An 18,517-nucleotide genomic window follows, 5' to 3' on the forward strand; every position below is an offset into this window, starting at 1 on the left:
CACGAAGGTCGTGGCGGGCAAAGTACTAGTGTATAGATCGTTGGTGTTTGCAATCGTGAAGGGGGCTTGATCTGTCCTGCACGTGGGATCTCTACTTCGGCCATGCGATCTGTTTGCCCTTGCCCTGATGTCGGTGAATGCTGATAGTAGTTTGATCGGTCAACAACTCAGGAATCTCAAACCTTGATCGGTATTAGTAGAGAGGCATTTGCCGAAGAACATAGCTTTTGGCACAGCTCATATCGCTAGCAGACATGGTTGTATGAGACAGCTCCAGATCATCCTCGTGCACGATCACATAGCGACATCGTCCTGTCTGTCATTAGTCTGGGCCAACCGATGTATCTTCATCAGTGAAATTTCAGGAGGCGGCCAGCATCCCCCAGAGTTGTGGTCAACATAAAGTGAATGTTCGATGTGTGAATGTAGATGGGCAAGCGTTGGAAAGAGCTGCGCATTGATACTGCCCTCGGGTGTACCTCCTTCATTAAGACGGATGCGACCAGGATCACTCCCCACATCATACTTATCTAAGCTGCATACTGTTGATCCTCGGATGGCATTGACATTTCGAAGTAGCTAATGTCTTGGAGTGCCATTCCGTTGCTGGATCACAGTGAAAACTCAAAGATAGACGTCTGACCTACGACCTAACGACTGCCCCCTCAAACGACCGCAACTATGAAGGCCTTCCTCAGAACCACACCTGCCGTTCGCTCGCACATCAAAAGAACGAACCACCTCAGAATAGTGTCCAGATCTGCTGTCATGGGCATTCACACCGTTCCAGACCTGAAGGACAAGAGCTTGTTCAAGGAGCAGGCCTACATCAATGGCAAATGGGTCAACGCGAAATCGGGCAAGACATTCGATGTCCACGACCCATCAACACACAAGAGGATCGGCTCAATGCCAGAGATGAACAAGGAGGATGCAGACTTGGCAATACAAGCAGCGGCCGACGCCCTGTCATCGTTCAGGAAGACAACAGGCCGTCAACGAGCGAAGATGCTGCGAAAGTGGTATGATCTTGTCATCGAGAACAGCGAGGACATTGCCAAGTTGATCACATGGGAGAATGGCAAGCCTTTCACCGATGCAAAGGGTGAGGTCGTATATGCCGCCAGCTTCTTCGAGTGGTTCAGTGAGGAAGCGCCCAGAATGTACGGTGATACCATTCCAGCCACCGTTGCTGGCAATCGAATTTACACCATCAAAGAGCCAGTCGGTGTCTGTGGCCTCATTACACCGTAAGCTTCTTGAATCTGTAGTGTTGATCAAGCTGATCGGCCATGGTAGATGGAATTTTCCCGCAGGTAGGTCACCCTTGAAGGGTAGAAGGCATCTTCTGTCTCAGACATGCCTGGCACCTTCTGCTAAGACATTACCACGTGGTCCTCGAGTATAGCTAACACCCTTCTGTCTGGCAGCGATGATTACTCGTAAGATCGGTCCCGCCCTCGCAGCAGGGTGCACAACAGTGTGCAAGTCTCCAAGCGAGACACCCTTCACAGCAGCAGCGCTAGTAGAGCTTGCCCACCGCGCAGGCATTCCTCCCGGCGTCGTGAACATCGTTACAGCCGACAAGAACACCCCCGAAGTCGGCTCCGCCATCACAGCCTCTGACCACGTGAAGAAAGTCAGCTTTACTGGCTCAACAAATGTCGGCAAACTCCTCATGAACCAATCCTCCGACACCCTAAAGAAGCTTTCATTCGAACTAGGCGGCAACGCCCCCTTCATCGTCTTCGACGATGCAGACCTCGAAACAGCAGTAGCAGGCGCCATAACCTCGAAATTCCGCTCCAGCGGCCAAACCTGCGTCTGCGCCAACCGCATCTACGTCCAAAAAGGCATCTACGACGACTTCGCCAAGGCCTTCACCGAGAAAGTCAACAACTTCAAAGTCGGTCCAGGTTTCCAAGATGGCGTGACTCACGGCCCCCTCATCCACGACCGTGCCATCAGCAAAGTTCAGCAACACGTCGATGACGCCGTAAGCCACGGCGGCAAAGTGCTAGCAGGCGGCCAGCAGCTTCCAGACCTGGGCTCGAACTTCTTCGCACCGACTGTGATTAGAGATATGACCAAGTCGATGAAGATTGCAAACGAGGAGACGTTTGGACCCATTGCTGGACTGTTCCCGTTCGAGACTGAGGCTGAAGTTGTCCAGCTTGCTAATGATGCGAATGTTGGTCTTGCGGGTTACTTCTTCTCGAAGGATGTGCAGAGGTGTCATCGTGTGGCTGAGGCGCTGCAGTTTGGTATGGTGGGTATCAACACTGGCCTCATCTCTGATGCGGCGTCGCCGTTTGGGGGTGTGAAGCACTCTGGGTTCGGCAGGGAGGGATCGAAGTATGGGATTGATGAGTATCTTACGATCAAGACTATGACGGTTGGTGGGATTGGTGAGCTTCAGGGCGCCAGTAAGCTGTAGATAGACAGTTCGTCTGAATGCGAAAGTCATCCTCATGGAGCCCCAAGGTTCTGTCGCGTGTCTCGATGCATTTCGACTTCACACGACTCTACTTCTGCCATCTCCACCCTTTCTTCGGCCAGCTCCATAAATCCCATCTATAGCTGAACTCCAGGCTTGAACCTATTCAACGGACACCCCTTCAGTCCAATCTCAACCCTAAACAAATCGCCCTGATACTTCGCACTCCACGCATACTTCTCCGGATCTTCCTCCTCAGCACTCGTAATAAACAGCTCCGTACCAGCAATAGCAGGGCAAGTCACGCATCGAGTCGGGACCTCAACCTCAGCAACGATCTCGCCAGAAGTGTTGACACGCACGACCTTTCCAGTTCCGAACAATGCCACCCAAAGGCAACCCTCTTCGTCCTGAGCGTGGCCGTCGGGGACTCCGCCCTCGATGGGGCACTCGAAAAAGACGTGGCCATTGGACCAGTCGATTTCGCCGGTTGAGAGGTTGTAGGGGTATTTCATGATTTTGCCGCTGGGGGAATCGGTGAAGTAGCAGTGCTTGTTGTCGAGGGTCCAGGATATGCTGGAGGGGGGTTAGAGTGGTAGTGAGGAGGAGTGGTGTGGGGGGTCTTACCCGTTGGGGATTGTTACGCCCTCTTTCACTCGGTGCAGGCTTAGGTCGGAGTCGAGGCGGAGGAGGACACCTTTTGGAAGTCAGTCTCATTGCAGTTGGCTTCATCGAGAGGTGACTTACCTTCATCTGTGAAGCCCTGTCCAACAAGTGCAGGGTCATTCATCGTCCCTACAAAGTATCGACCATTTGCATCGACGGCACCTTGGACGCTGTTAGCTTTCATTGAACATCTGTACCATAATGACACTTAGCACTCACCATCATTACTCCTCATACGCTCCTGCTTATTCTTCCCAGCCTTCGGCTTGCCACCACCATCAGGCTGCCTCTCAGCATCTGACCAATGCTGCTTGATGAGTCGATGCTCTCCCGTCTCGCGGTTGAAAACGCCATAGCCGCTCTTGCCTCCAAAGATGAAATTCTTGTCGTCACCCTCGATATCGGCAGTCGTGCCGATTGAGTACTGCAGATCCCATTGCTTGTGTGATGAAGGTCCTTTACTAAGATCGACGGTATGAAGCTTCTCCTTCACAATGTCCACGAATCGGAGAGTGTTGCGATCTTTTTCCCAGAAGGGGCCTTCGCCCAGACCGCATCCTAGGTGGAGGTATGGCTCGGTGATTTTGTATTTCTTGACGTCTGGCATTGTGTCCTTTGAGCTTAAGCTTTTGTTGGTGTTTGGATATTGTTTTGTGGTATCGAGTTGAGCGCAGCTTCCAATGGTGGGGTGTGGTTGGAGCCCCACTCCGGCGTCACAGGAAGTCATCGCCAGCATCTGATGTTGTCGACGTCAATATACAACAGTCAGTCTCAACTCAATCACTGCCACGAAGTCGACGAGGGGCAGCCTGCTCACATGTCGATGACATGAGCGTCTGCTGCTGAGCGTCATCGCCGCTACAGACCCAGCAAACAATCAAAACCCCCTTCTGTTCTGGCTGGACGTGACCGTCGTTCCATGAACCAGTTTGGCATTGACACTGGGCATGGTACTCGCGCAACGGCTTACAGAGAGGCCTTCCGACGATCGTGTATCCGAGGAGCTTATACCAGGACTCAACATCTCAATGAGCTGCCCGGTTCCGACCGAGCTACACAGACATGCTGGATGCTATGTGGACGCTTCCTTTGAAGGCTTCACACATCCGAGCTGCCACGACCCTCATGAGGGAGTCTCACCTGTTTGCGAAAAAGCTCTGCCGAGACTGTCATGGTCAGACTCGAGGGACTTGATCTGATCGACCAATCTCACAGCGTCAAAGGCGCGACATGCTGTCATACAACGTCTGCGAGCGTCGAGCAGCCATCTCTTTCGCGCTCCTGGTCCAACAGGACGAATAGCTCGCCAATGTTCTTGTCGTCACTGGTAATGGGGGGTGAGAAGGATGGCGTTCCGGCGCTCGAAGGCGTTGTATGTGCATTCCGGACGTCGACGGTGCTTAATCCATGCACGACATTCACCACGTTGGTCGTCCCTGCATACAGATGGCTCATGGTCTCTGGTATGATCGACGTAAGTGGCCCTGTGAGACGAAGGTGTAAGACAGCAATTACCACTCAATCTACTCTCGATGCGAACGCACATGGCGTTGTACAGCTCGTGTTGATTGCGTAGTTAGTCCATGCATTGCACCGGAGTGGTGGCTGCATTTGGAATGACTTGCTTGTGCCGGAACGTGTAGGACGCCATCCGGACCTCATCTCAACACGTTGTCGCGATAGGCGAATGTGGCAGGTGGCTTGAGGATGTAGCCACAAACGTGGAGGAGACAGGCTAGCCGTGTCGGTCCCCATGCACCCGCGAAGCGGGTGTTGGACAACCCAGTGATATTGGACACCTCAATAAAACCACGCTTTCCAACACGCGTATCTTCCATTCAACACGCGTTATCTCATCAACATGGTTGCTTCCATCTATCGTGAAGAAGAGGAGCTCATCAGTGAGGCCGTGCAGTGGTACTGCGACGCGTCAAATCCAGGTCCTGTCAAGCAGGTAGCCGCCAACTGGGGTGTCGATTACCAACGCTTCAGAAGACGACTTCTCGGTCACAACTCACGCAGCACACGGCCGCGTACGCACACGGTGTTGACAGACGATCAAGAAGCTGTTCTTGCAACCTACTTGAGGAGGTGTGACAAGATAGGCGTATCCGCGCGACTCCGGATGGTCCAGATCAGCGCAAATTCGATCCTCAAGCGATACCATACTGGACCTAGATCACCTCCAATTGTGAGCTCGAAGTGGCCACAACGATGGCTCAATCGACATCTAGAATGGAAGAAGGTGAAGCAACAACCATTGGAAGCAGCAAGAGCAGCGGCGTGGGATATTGGTGACCTTGAATGGTGGTACAGCAAGCTGTGGGAGACCTGTCAAGAGCATGGCATATTGCCTGAGGACATGTGGAATATGGACGAGACTGGCTTCCGCATTGGTGTTGCGAAGAACCAGTATGTTCTTACGCAATATCCGAAGAGGAAGAACTTCCTACTGCCAACAACCGTGAGAGCTGTACGGATGTTGTTGCTGTCTCAGCAGCTGGGCATGTGATTCCAGCCTTCCTCATCATGATAGGGAAGATGCACCTGAATACGTGGTACCAACACCTTGAAGACGACACGGTTGTGGGTGTTAGTGATTCTGGGTACACGAATGACCTTCAATCCGGAGCCAATATTGGCTCGTGCAAGGCAAGACCTAGCTGCTCTTCGATCGAATAAACGAGTCTCAACACCGGAGCCGATTGTCAACGATAAGCAGCTTCCAACAACAGTGAGGACCTTCGGTCGATACACTGCTGCGCTTATAGCTGATCTATTGATAGATGAGTCTATTAAGCAGCGACTAGAGCCACTCTTCCGTGGAGCCCAGATTGCTATCGTTGAGGGCGCCGAAGCAGTAGCTGAATTGAACAACACCACGGTCCGCCAGAACGCTCGCAATGCTCGCAACACTCAGAAGAGACAACACCTTCAGCGTGGAGGTGTCATGAAGGCTATCAACGCAAGAGCTGCTATACAAGAACGTGAAGAGAACACAGTAAAGCAGCTTGAAGCCCAGCTAGCACGTGCAAGAACAGGTGAATTGAGACACCGGATAAGCAAGATTATGAGCTATATCAAGGGGACATACAACAGACCTGCTTATCCAGTGGAGAGACGGAAGATTATGCCAATATGGCTTGCCTGTATGGACGATATAGCCAGTAGATAGTTGAATACACCTCATTGATATCGTTGAGGTGTCCAATATCACTGGGTTGTCCAACACCCGCTTCGCGGGTGCATGGGGACCGACACGGCTACCGCTGTGTCGGTCGGTCGAAAGTACGGGATGGCGTAGACGTGCCTGAAGAGGGCAACTAAACGCTGGTAGGCGCGAACGTGTAATCAATGAACTTGCAAGCTGAGCCGGAGGCAGTGCCACATACCGTAAGGGGGTAAGACGGACCGCTGGCGGGCTTGTTCCACGTGCGAAGTCCATGACATGGCGTGGCTGTCCTTAGCGTCTGCCGGATCGTTTGATCGTTTGTGGCGGTCAAGTCAAGATATCGAACGGTGCGTAAAATGTGAGAGAGAGTTGCGCTGCTGTGCGACCATCCGATACCTTCAGGTTGGGTAACTTGTAAGGGCTCCGCACGCTTCGACGAGATTGACGATAATACCCAACAACAAGCCTGTTCATGTCGACATCAATAGAACGACAGGACTTCGGCAGAACATGGCTTCACTCTCGCAAATTTCGTTTGGCCGGCGTGATGAAAAGCTACGGCTTTCTCCTTGTAAGCTTTGGGATACTGTACTCCGATGCTTCTGCAGGCTAACAAGCTGCATTGATTAAAAAGTCATGGACCCGCTCGCGTGCTAATGTGGTTGTCACTCGGCCAATCGTGGGCCTCGCGATATTAGGTTGCGACCGGCCTGAGACAGTTCCACTCCCACGTGCTGACGGCGGGATGTGCTGCGTGCAAGGGGTTCCGTCGGGCTTCTCGAAGGACGACCGCGAGAGTTCTGTTGGTGCGCGGGCAACAGCAGAGATCTAGCGATGATCGCGGTGTGCGTTGCTTTTTCGCGTCGCTCCGCCTCGGCAGCATGCCATGGTGCACGGCTCTGTTGCAGTGCAGTACGAGGACGTGATGACAGGGGTGAGCGACAGATGGCGACGACGTGGAGGGGTGTGGCGCGGCCACCGACTGCATCATGTCTGCATGCATAAAGTCGAGCGCCTAAGCTGCAGTCGTCCAATGTGAAGGGCGCACGTCACGGCATAGATAATCCCCATGCAATGAGTGGGCGCTGCAAATTCCATTCCATTTGCTCCAAGCTTGCCATGAGCTGGCATGGGCACGACAGCCAGCCACAAAGGCATGTGACCGAATTTTGACGCAGTCATGGGTCCCTGCGGCCGGTGATGCTGCGGACCCCAGCACCAAGCTCGCGGTCAACCGTCGCGAAACGAGCTTCCCAGCGCCACGAGCACGAGAATGAGATGCCCGCCGGCCGGGCTTCAGCCAAACCATCGCCTCGGGTCATCCCTTCACCCTGCGACAGAGTCCCGCAGCGTTCCAACGCAAGCAGCGTTGCAAGGACCGTCGTAGTAAACGTTAGTAGCATCACTGAGTCGTAAGGCATGACCCATATGGCATATGGATAGCGCCGCACCCGTCCGAAGGGCCAATCTTGCGCATGATTGCGACTTCACGGGGATGCTAACGTCGTGATCTGCACCAAGTACGGCGGACAGCAACGGCGTATCTCATACATTTGATGCCCAACCCCGAGCGAGCCAACGGATGCAGCGCCATGGCTCGAAAGCCTGTCACGAGCCGAAGCGTACGCCGCGCAGCTGCAGAACAAGCGAAGGAGTCACTGGACGTCAGTGACGAGTGCTGCTTCCCATAATAATTGCTGATGACGAGACATCGTCAGATACTTCAGTACAATGCGTTCTTTGCGGAGAGATGCGTGGCCTGAAACGGCATCGATGCATCCACGGCGCATCTCTGTAGTGGTTGCGCAAGATGCACTCCGATGAGCGGTCCGCATCGATGCCAGATGCCAGATGCCAGACGCCAGATGCCGCAGTGGAGGTGTGAGAAGGGTCGTCAGAGCGCATGCCTACTACTGAATCGCAAACCTACCTCCTCACCACCTATGTCAGCAGGCAATCCCTCAGGACCTCAGGAACGCCGCCACGATACGTGCACACGGCGTCGTGTTCATCCTTCTTATCATGTCCTGTCCGCATGCAGTATGCACCGACGTACAAGCTGCAGCGGCTGCCGGGACAGCGGGAGGTCGTGCAGGTTGCAGGTGGCAGCACCACAAGTACTATAGGCTAGTGACAACCAACGTCACGACGTGACTTTTATGATTACATGTACTGTTGGCTGTTGGCTGTTGGCTGCTGGCTGCGGTGATGCTTGCATGCGGACCGGCTAGCTTGCGAGGCAAAAGTCACTTGTGGCTCGAGCTGCGTTCTTCCGCGATGCTGGGTACGCCGGTGCTAGACAAGCTAGCGCTCTGCACTACTGCCGCCACACTCGCGGCAAATGTGTCGTGCTTGTGAAGGGCTGCCGTACCTGGAACAGCGCGCCAGAGCCGTGGATTCGGCCACCATCGGTGCGAGGCTGCATGTCGTCTTGGGCTGCTTGTGCCACCCACGCCATGCCCACATGTATGTACGTAGCGGCAGTCGCTGTTGCTGTACCAACAGACGACCCCGTACGACCAAGCCTGTGCAGCGACTCCGAGTGCAGCCCGCCTCCCGGCAGACACGCAGGCGCAGGATCGTGGGCGGTGCGCGAACGCAGTGTGCAGTGTGCAGGATTGCAGGCCTGTTCATCAAAAGAGAGCCCGCGCTAGTGTCGCATCAAGTCAAACAGGCTTGCAACTCTGTGTCTAGCGAGCATCCCGGTTGCCGCGGAAGGCAAGCTCACATTTCCTTCTGGGCCACGCTGCTGGTGCTGGCACCATCAACGGCACCTGTGCAGCCCAGCCCAGCGACCGCTGCCCACCCCGGCCTGCTGAGCTCGGTGCCTTTCGAGTCGGTCTGGAGGCCCTGCTGTCCTGTCTGCGCGCGATGATGCATCGCAGGGCACCAGGGCACACTAGCAGCTGGACTCGACTGCGCTGCCAGAAATGTCGCTGCTGCCACAAGCGGCGGCCAGGAGGTCTGTTCGCTCTCTGTTGTCATCACACCGCCCGCTTCTATATCACTGGTCATGTCCCTGGGCGCGGGCAGACCACTCTCGCCTGTCAAACCCATTCCTTTGACCTAATAGGCTCCGGACCATCTGACAGCTCGTATTGTATCAGCTCACTCGTCGCAGCAACAAGCCAACAACTCAGCGTCGTTCGTCGACACCTTCATCCATCCAGCCCGCCGTGTGCTCTCTCCTCTGCTGGCTGTACGTGGCTTTCCGCTATGAGCATCCTCGCGCGTGCTCAGCTCTAGTCAAGGCAGCGAGATCCTCCAATACCGGCCCATCCGCCTCACACACACACACACACACACACTACAGTCTATTGCTCACTCGGGGCGTCTCGACGTCCCACGTCATCAGCCAACGTGGCTGCCACCGACATCCATCGTTACAACCACAGTCACTATCGGGAGCCTGTTGAGTACGACGGTCTAGCGAAGCTCGATCAGTACCGCAGCCCGAAACCCAGGTTCGACAGTCATATCTGGTCTGGCCGACGAGGCAGCCCGGAACCTCCAACGGCAGAGCAGCAACGTCCATGGTCCTCACAACGGGACCAGGCTGGAAACTCAGGAAAAGGGTTCATGTCAGATCGGCCTCATGACCACGCCCCTCGGGATAGTTTGATTACAAGTAGCAACGAAGCGATCCCACCTCGATATCAGAGCTCACCTGCACCGCTCGATCAGTATGCAAGACCCCCACCCGCACATTCGACCAGTGCACCATCGCCGACTTTGTATCGGCAACCGTCAGGAAATGGCCGTGCAATGGAACTGCCGCCGTTACCACAGGCGCTCAGTGCTCAAGGTGGGAGATTTCCTCCGGCCTCGAGGTTGGCGGGATTGTCCTCCATGCTGAACCCAGCTGAACCCGAAGAGAGTTCCCAAGCACGGAGACGAAAAGCCTCGCACTTGGACTCGCCCAGCTCTTCATCTGCCAGGCTTCCTCCACTGGCGACTAGCGACCCTTCGTTCCACCCTTCAAGAGCAACGCCTACTCCGACGTCTATGAATCTGCCCGGTTCTTATGGCGAGAGGCCTCCACGCAGGATTTTGACTCCAAGGTCGCCTTCACTGCAGCGTGCTGCAAGCCTCAACCAGCTCAATGCACCAACTTCAGCGACGTACAGTGCACAGCAAGCGCCTTGCGCAGTTTCTCCACGGAGCAGAGCCTACGCTATCGAACCAGGAACATCTGGCGTGCCGCCTCTACCTACGCCACCAGCAGGAGCAAGAACAAGTTATGCTTCTTCCGCCCCAACACCACCAGTGCCAGCCTCGCGACGGACTAGTATTGGCGGGGCTCGTGGTCAAAGACTTGTGTCTGAAAGCACTAGCCCAATCTCATCCTACTCGGGCCACAGTCAGCAAGGTCCGGGCTCTCCCAATGCGCTTTCATCCTCGACCTCAATGCCAACATTGTCCGCCGCCTACTCTGCTAACCACGAATCATCGAGCTCAGGTGGACACGAGCGACAACGACCATTTGGAGTGCCTATCTCGTCTTCTGGGGGGCAGAATGTATACCAAATGATGACTCTGGAGACTACATCAGGCACAGTGCAACTTCCAGTCGATGTACAGGCGGCTTCGCGAGTCGCCGACGAAAAGAGAAGGCGCAATGCTGGTGCCAGTGCTCGATTCAGGCAGCGGCGCAAAGAGAAGGAGAAGGAGGCTTCGACAATGATCTCGAGGCTGGAGCAGCAGATGAAGGAGATGGCCGAGGATGCAGATTTTTACAAGCGTGAGAGAGATTATCTGGCGGGTGTTGTTCTGCAGTCACCTGGTGGAGACCGCCACTTCCCACGACCTCCGTCCCCACGCCATCGAAGAAGCTCGTCGTTGGCTGGCTACAGCGCATCAGGAAGCACAGGATACGCGGCCGCTCATGAGCAAGGAGGTAGGAGCCCAGATGATGGTCGGAATGTCCGCCGCAGGACGTCGACTGTCTCACTGCCTCCTCCACAAGCGCAGAATCCGGCACCTAGGCAGCCTTATCAGCAAGGCTACCCGCCGCAGAACTACGCTCAGCCTCTGGCTCCGCAATCTCAGCCACCCGCTATGCATCAACCTAGCACTCTACTACCAGCGCCTAGTAATCGCAACACCCTACCTCCTCCACCACCTCCTCCGGGGCCGCTCATTCAGCTGGCGCCACAGACTGGACCATGGAATCCTTATGATCAACGAAGACCAGGGCCTCCAGCGCCGCCTGGACCGCCTGGACAGCATCGCGAGAGTCGATGAGAGTTCCGCAGCTGCAAGGCTTGTTGAAAACATTGGGGGACTGTAATAGCACTGAGCATGACAATCACTATGCTCATTAAGGAAGATGGAAGCAAGGCGGAATCCGCACCACAGTCTCGCACCGCGAGACGGAAGCTGCACAAATCTGTACATGTTGGATTTTCACACTACTGATGATACCCTTTCCAGCGAGTTGGAGAGCAAGGCGCAAGAAAGACTGGAGCTGTTGTATTGATCATTTTCTACGCGCTGAGATACCCCCCCAACATCTGGCATTTGTTTCCTACACCGGCGGGGCGTTTTTGTGATTTTTTGCCATAGTAGGATGCAGGATCTCACGATCACGAATGTATACTTCGATATTCCAATATTGTGGCCAATAGTTCCCTGCATTGGGTCAGACACTTCTATCACGTTAGGCACGCAGGTTCATCAAGAGGCCGGTCTCTCCTTAGCGTGCAGCGACTCTTACAGCAACTCAACTTTCTGCCTGAATTGCCAATTAGGCTCTTCTAATCCACGAAATCCTTTCGGCTACATTTTCCTATATGCACAATGCGCAGATACCTACCGTGCTCGCCCACAGAGTTTCAGGTTCAGGCTTTCAGCACCGTCGTTGGGCCCAGCCTGAGCTCTCACCGTTTTGCTCGTCCCTGGCCTGAGTCCGCCGTTTCGATGTTGAGCAGGAGGACTACAGCTTCGCACGCTTCGCTTCGGCGCGCGCGCCCTGACTTTCTGTCGGTGGTGTATCGATCTTCCAGCGAGTATTGCAGTCTGCTGGTGAGAGTTCTGCAAGTGATCCACATGCCGTACATGCCGTGTACGTAGCGCGGTTGACCAACGCTAAAGGTTATCCGCTATAACGTAGCTTGTACGCCGGCGCTAAAGTAGATCCGGCGCCGCTATTAAATTGCATTAATTATTTGCTAAGAAAAGCCGTTAGAGCCCTTACCGAGAGCCGTTAGCGCCGCGCTAGCGTACTAGCGCGCGGCTTCTATATTAATTTTTTAGATATTAAATTAGTAGCTAAAACCTATACTAACCTTTATACGTATCCTATACCCTATACTATATCCTTATCTCTATTTCTATTCCTATCTACCTACTAACCTAGAGGCTTAGTATTATTACTATAGCTCTATATCTTCTAATAGCCTCTCTTTACGCGTACGCCTATCTCTATATTAATCTCTATACGAATCCTCTAACTACGCGAATATATATACTAATACCTATACGACTATACCTAAGTAACTCGACTTTAGTAAGAACGTCGTAGTCGAGGTAAGTTCTAGCCCTAAGCCGTATATATACGCCTACGTCTACGTCTATACTTATACCTATATAGACTAACGTACTTTACTACCGAGCGGGCTATACTACCGAGCGGGCTATACTACCGAGCGGGCTACTTTTACTAAGAACTATACTACTTCTACTTAAATTACGACGGTATCTTAATACGACGATATCCTATAGAATCGTTACTAGAAGGATAATTCCCCTTTAGATTCTTCGCTATCTAGTAAGTCTACTTAATAGGTACGTACATTATACCCCGACTCGCTATATCGCTTATAGCGTCGTAGCCTTAGTACTAGCCGAACACTATCTAGCGACTCTCTACTTACTTCCTACCTCCTAGTATCCTCTAGAGGTATTAATTACGACGCCTTATTAAAGGTTAGAGACCCTCTAGACTAAATGTACCTACGCTTTCGTACTTTCCGCTATATAAGGGCCTCGTTAGACTTACGTAGCTTACTAATCTTGCTTCGTATAAGAGCTATCTAATACGCTATCTCTCTACTCCCTCTCTATTACCCTATTAAACGATCTACCTCTTTCTACTACGCCTTTCTAAACCCGTAACGACGCTCTAAGATATAATAACACCTATTATAAACCCTCTCTCGTCGAAGTTATAGGTGTCCTAGTTATTACGGTTTACTACTACCGTAACGTCGCGCCGCGGCTCTTCCCCGCGGGGAACCCGTACCCCCGCGTACTAGCGCCTTAGCGCTTCCTTATATATCTTACGCGCTTCGCGCTTCTCTTTCGTAGCCTTACTAAACAACGCTTATTTTACGGCAACCCTATACTATCGTCTTATAGATTACTACCCGTAATAGTTTATTCGGTCCTATAAGTGGCCTATCTAGTTAGGCTAGTAGTTATAATCAAATCTTACTAGTAAAGTACGCGTTAAGGTAGGTCAAATTTACTATAGTTACTAACCGTCGAGTCGCGCGTATAGGCGTATTAACAATAACTATAGTCGCGTAAACAAGCGTATTAGTTAAGTTAATAGATTACCTCTCTCCTTTACGTAAAACGCGCGCCTCCCTTCTCTTATAGGGCCCTTATATACCTACTAAGAGAGCAGTCTTATCTACTACGTAATAGTATAATATAGCTATACCCGGTAGTACTACTAACGGGGTACTCTTACTTAAGTAACCTCTTTATCTAGATCTTAGTAAGTATAAGCGTTAGTCGCTCGTACGCGCTAAGCTTTTCCTAACCGTATCTACTAAAACGTAGACACTCGATAACCTAGGTATCGATACCGCCCTAGGTACCTTCCCTTCCGACGACGACTCGAACGTATTCGCCGCCAAATAATAAGAGATCGAGAAGGACCTACTACCTAAAGAAGAGTAATTTGTCTTAACCTCCGACCCTATTAACTTTGTACAATTCCTCGACGAAGAATAGATCTTAGAAGAAGGAGGAATTAAGGTGTATAAGATTATAGAGTTAAGAGATAATATATCTATATAAGATAGTAAAACTAATAATATACGCTAACCTAAGGAGTAGGTAATTGCCTTAGAGTATACTACTATTAAGAGCCTAGCCGAGTTCGCGACTCGTACTATAGTATACCCGGAGATTATATTTCACCTCGTTCGCTAGATATAGTCAGACTTTATTATACTTTTTGACTAGGTCGAGTCTCTAAAGAAGGCTAATAAGGTTATATAGCGTAAGTACGCCGATATAAAGAAGGAACGTAATATCGTATCCGAGAGTCTTAGTTAACTCGAAAAGGATAAGGATGTTAAGGGCCTCTTTATATTCTACTTTAACAAATACTAGAAGTATTAGAGTTAGATATAAGACCTTAAGGAAGCTAATTAGCGCCTCTAATAGGATAACGATACGCTCTTTAGATAGGTCGAGGAGTCGTAGGTAGGTATATTACCTACGGACATTAAAGCCCTATCTAAGCGTAATTAGGCTTTAAATAAGGAGGTAGTAGAGCTAAAGGCTTAGCTAGTAGCTAAGGATACGAACGGTACTAGCGATACTAGCGGTACTAACGATAATAATAATAATGACTATAGTCGTTAGGTCCGCGTCTACTCCCCTCGTCGTAACGGTGTTTTACGATTACCTACGCCTCCTACTTAGTAGGACCGTATAGGTAGAGGTACCCGACGAGGAGGTAGTAGAGGTAGTAGCGATAACGACGGAGACAACTCTAATAACGATAAGGGTAGAGATAATAGTCGACTACGCCGTTACCTACGCCGTAACTCCTTACGACGAGAACGCTAGGGTATACCTAGTAGTACTTCTAGGGTAACTAGTAATACCGCCGTTAGCTAGTTCACTACTATCGAACCCTCCGTTAATATTATATATACTAATAAGTTAGTTAAGGACCTAGAAAGTAAGTTCGATAATAAGAATATTAACTTTGACCGTTAGCTCGATTAGCTAGAGATTAAGCTGTCCGTAATATAGTTCTAGACTATCGAGGACGGACTACGCTATATCCTTAACTACCTCGACGGGTACCCGTACTAGCTATATAATCCGCGAGTACCCTCTAAGCGTACTAAGCGCAATTACGTTAACCCCTTTAAGTCTATCGATAGGATGATCTAATTCCTTATCGATCGGTATAGTAAGAAGGACGTCGTAGGTAAGGCCTTCTAGAAGCTCTAGGTCTTATAGTAGGGTAAGAACGAGTCATTTTCTATCTTTATCGCTAAGTACGACAAATAGCGTAACTTATACGACCTATTAGCTAAGACTAATCACCGCCTACTCGAGGGTAAGCTTAACTATAAATATATAGAGGCACTGCCTATAGAGACTAAGGACCGCGAAGACTTAGTCGACCTATACTATAAGCTCGAAGCTAAGTTCGAGCGCCTAAAGTCAAAGACCCTAGCTATACTACGACTACCTCGTAGTACTAGCGGTAGTAATAGCGGTAGTAACGGTACTATACCTACCGCGCCCGGCGTAGCCTAAGGTTTAGGCCTTAAGCTATACGCTTAGATACTACGCGAATTTAAGAAACTTAAGAAGCTCGAGCCTAAGGAGAAGGCTAGTATTATCGTAGTAGGCGGTTATGTCCGCTACCGCCGTATAGACTATAACTTATACTCGCTAGACTACCCTATTAAGTAGTATAAGCGCCCTCCGCCGCGCGCGAATACTAGCTCTATAATATAGACACCGGCTAACCCTTAGTAATAGGGAAATAGCTAGACTAACGCTTAAGTACGATAACCGTTAGTCCTACTTACGAATATAATACTAAGAAGGAAATATAGCGAGATACGGTAATATAAGAACTAGAGTACGCTTTATATATATTAGTAAGCTCTCTAACACCGCCTATTATATAAGGGGTACTAAGGCCGAGAGTGTCCCCTTACCTTATAATACTTAGTAGTATAGATAGTAATTAAGCTCTTACCTTCCTTAATTATAGAGCTACCTTTTAGTATATAAATTCTATATACGCTCGTATATATAATCTTCCTCGACTCTAGGAAGAACCTCTTTAATTAGGACTAGCTAATAGCGGCTCCGCTAACGAGCTTATTACCGAGTCTACGTACTTTCCTTTTAATATCGGCGGCTACGTCGAGATCCTTAGCTACTATTTAGTAGAATCACTAGAGTATAATATCGTGCTCGGCTCTAGTTAGTTCGTAGACTACGAACTAGAGATATAATAGGAGAAGGGTATTATAATAATGAATTATTTAAAATGCCGTACCTATAAGGTAAACTAGAGGTCTAATAAGTACCTAATAGTATAGTCTATTAACTATCTAGCTACGCTAGTACTATTAGGTAGTTATTAACTACCGATAGTAGAAGATAATACCGACGAAGTTACCGCTCCTACGCTATCGTTACCTAAGTATATACCCTAACTATAGTTCTATACGACGTTCGAGGACGAAGAGGATAACTTCCGTATATATACTTAATAACCGTTACCGGTAGACGGCGTTAAGATGTTAAAGTGACTGTACTAATATACGAAATAAAAGTAACGAGTTATTAAACTAGAACTAGAGATCGATATCGTAAACATCTCCGCGGCCTACGTATTATAGTACCGGTATATATTTAGTTAACCCCGCGGGTACGTACCTAGACCTCGCGCCCGCTAACTAATCCGACTAGCGGCTTAGCGCCCGTATATAACTCTCGCGCCCTCCGCGCCTCCCTTAGATAGAGTATCTATTCGACTTATATCTTACCCGACTACGTACTTATACCTACTTATAACACTTCGAATAGATCGTTACTAACGTATAGAGAGATACGAGAAGCTATATTTAGGAGATTATAGAGAAACCGCGATAGTATACGAGGAAGTACTAAGATTAGGTATCGTACTCGCTAAGTCGTACCTTAAAGTAGATTATAGCTAATATAGTAATAATAGCGAGACAGACCGGTACCGGCGTACTAGGCGTAAGTATAGAGAATACCGATAGACGCGTTTATTGCGCGTCCCTTAATAGATTATCCTTCTTTACCCTACTATCCAATCTACCCGATAACGATAGCGCGAACCCGGTAATATAGACTTAAGGACGTAAGGAGGATATCGTAAACAGGCTCCTCGATAAGAATAACTAGTACTATAAGTAGTATAAGAAGGTGTTCGACTAACTTAAGGCGATTAAGGAAGAGGAGGTCGAGATAGAGCTGAACTTAGCTAACCTATATAGGGCGTAGTTTATCGAGGATAAGACAGAAGATAAGGGTACTAAGGCACTAAGGAAGAGGAGGGTTACTATCGATAACTTCTAGGAAGCCTTCGACTCGTTAAACGGGTTAAATATAGATAAGTTCAAGAAGACGGTCAATAACTATCCCTAGTAGATCTATAAGATCCTCTATAATATCGAGTCCGATTACCGACGTACGTATAAACTTAATACTACGCTCGATATAGCTAAACGTATTAACCTCCGTAAGGCGTAAGATACTAAGGACTAAATAGACCGACTCGAGGATATAATCGATACGGAATAGGCGACTAGACAGTCCCTAGAAGAGAAGGTTACACGACTAAAGGAGGAGCTCGCTAAGCGCGATAATACTATTATTATCGACCTAGACGAGCTTACGAGGGCTAAAGATATAAAGAAGGTATATCGTACGTAGTATAATATAGCGGAGAGTAAGCTAGTAGAGACCGAGACTAAGCTCGTAGTAGCCGAGAAGCGTATTACTAAGCTTAAGAAGTAAGAGATAGACCGTAGCCGGTCTAAGGAAAAGTAAGACCTACTACCTTAGCGAACCGAGTCTAAAGAGTCACTAGAGCGTCGACAAAATAGAGGCAAACCTAATAAGAAGAAGTCGGACCCGGATTTATTAGACTTATTAGACGACGAGGACGACGGTAATAAGGGCCGTAAGAACAGTCGTAAGGGTAGGAAGAATCGCCCGAGTACCGACTTAGATAGCAACCCTATCTCTATATATACGACTTATAACGCTAATATAACTACAAGCATATAGTCCTCTAACGAGCTAAAGGCCCCTACTAAGTTCGACCTAAAGAGCGACGATATTAAGTTCTAAGAGTAGTAGCGTACTACCGAAGCTAAGCTCTAAGCCTCGAAGTACCGTACTATAAAGGACTCCCTTTAGAACGTCTAGAGCTAGTTAAAGAACGGTATATAGACCTATATTAACTTAAAGATCCCTAGTCTTACTAAGTCTAC

General features: G+C 50.0%; 3 protein-coding genes across 3 annotated transcripts; 2 read left to right on the plus strand and 1 right to left on the minus strand.

Moving 5' to 3' along the window:
- Positions 1-681: 681 nt before the first annotated feature.
- CLAFUR5_02027 (Glutarate-semialdehyde dehydrogenase) lies at positions 682-2,437 on the plus strand (the record flags this gene model as incomplete). Its single annotated transcript, XM_047901175.1, has 3 exons — positions 682-1,250; positions 1,300-1,316; positions 1,431-2,437. 3 exons carry the CDS (start codon positions 682-684, stop codon positions 2,435-2,437), a joined length of 1,593 nt encoding a protein of 530 aa, XP_047756871.1.
- A 137-nt stretch (positions 2,438-2,574) lies between these two features.
- On the minus strand, positions 2,575-3,710 carry CLAFUR5_02028 (Putative sugar lactone lactonase; the record flags this gene model as incomplete). The annotated part of the gene is made up of 4 exons (XM_047901176.1): positions 2,575-3,013; positions 3,065-3,134; positions 3,185-3,265; positions 3,323-3,710. The coding sequence occupies 4 exons, from the start codon at positions 3,708-3,710 to the stop codon at positions 2,575-2,577; spliced, it is 978 nt and encodes a 325-aa protein (XP_047756864.1).
- A 6,144-nt stretch (positions 3,711-9,854) lies between these two features.
- CLAFUR5_02029 (uncharacterized protein) lies at positions 9,855-11,519 on the plus strand (the record flags this gene model as incomplete). Its single annotated transcript, XM_047901177.1, has 1 exon — positions 9,855-11,519. The coding sequence occupies one exon, from the start codon at positions 9,855-9,857 to the stop codon at positions 11,517-11,519; it is 1,665 nt and encodes a 554-aa protein (XP_047756865.1).
- Positions 11,520-18,517: the final 6,998 nt, after the last annotated feature.

Source organism: Fulvia fulva, chromosome 1 (assembly GCF_020509005.1).
Source record: "Fulvia fulva chromosome 1, complete sequence".
Classification (NCBI taxonomy): domain Eukaryota; kingdom Fungi; phylum Ascomycota; class Dothideomycetes; order Mycosphaerellales; family Mycosphaerellaceae; genus Fulvia; species Fulvia fulva.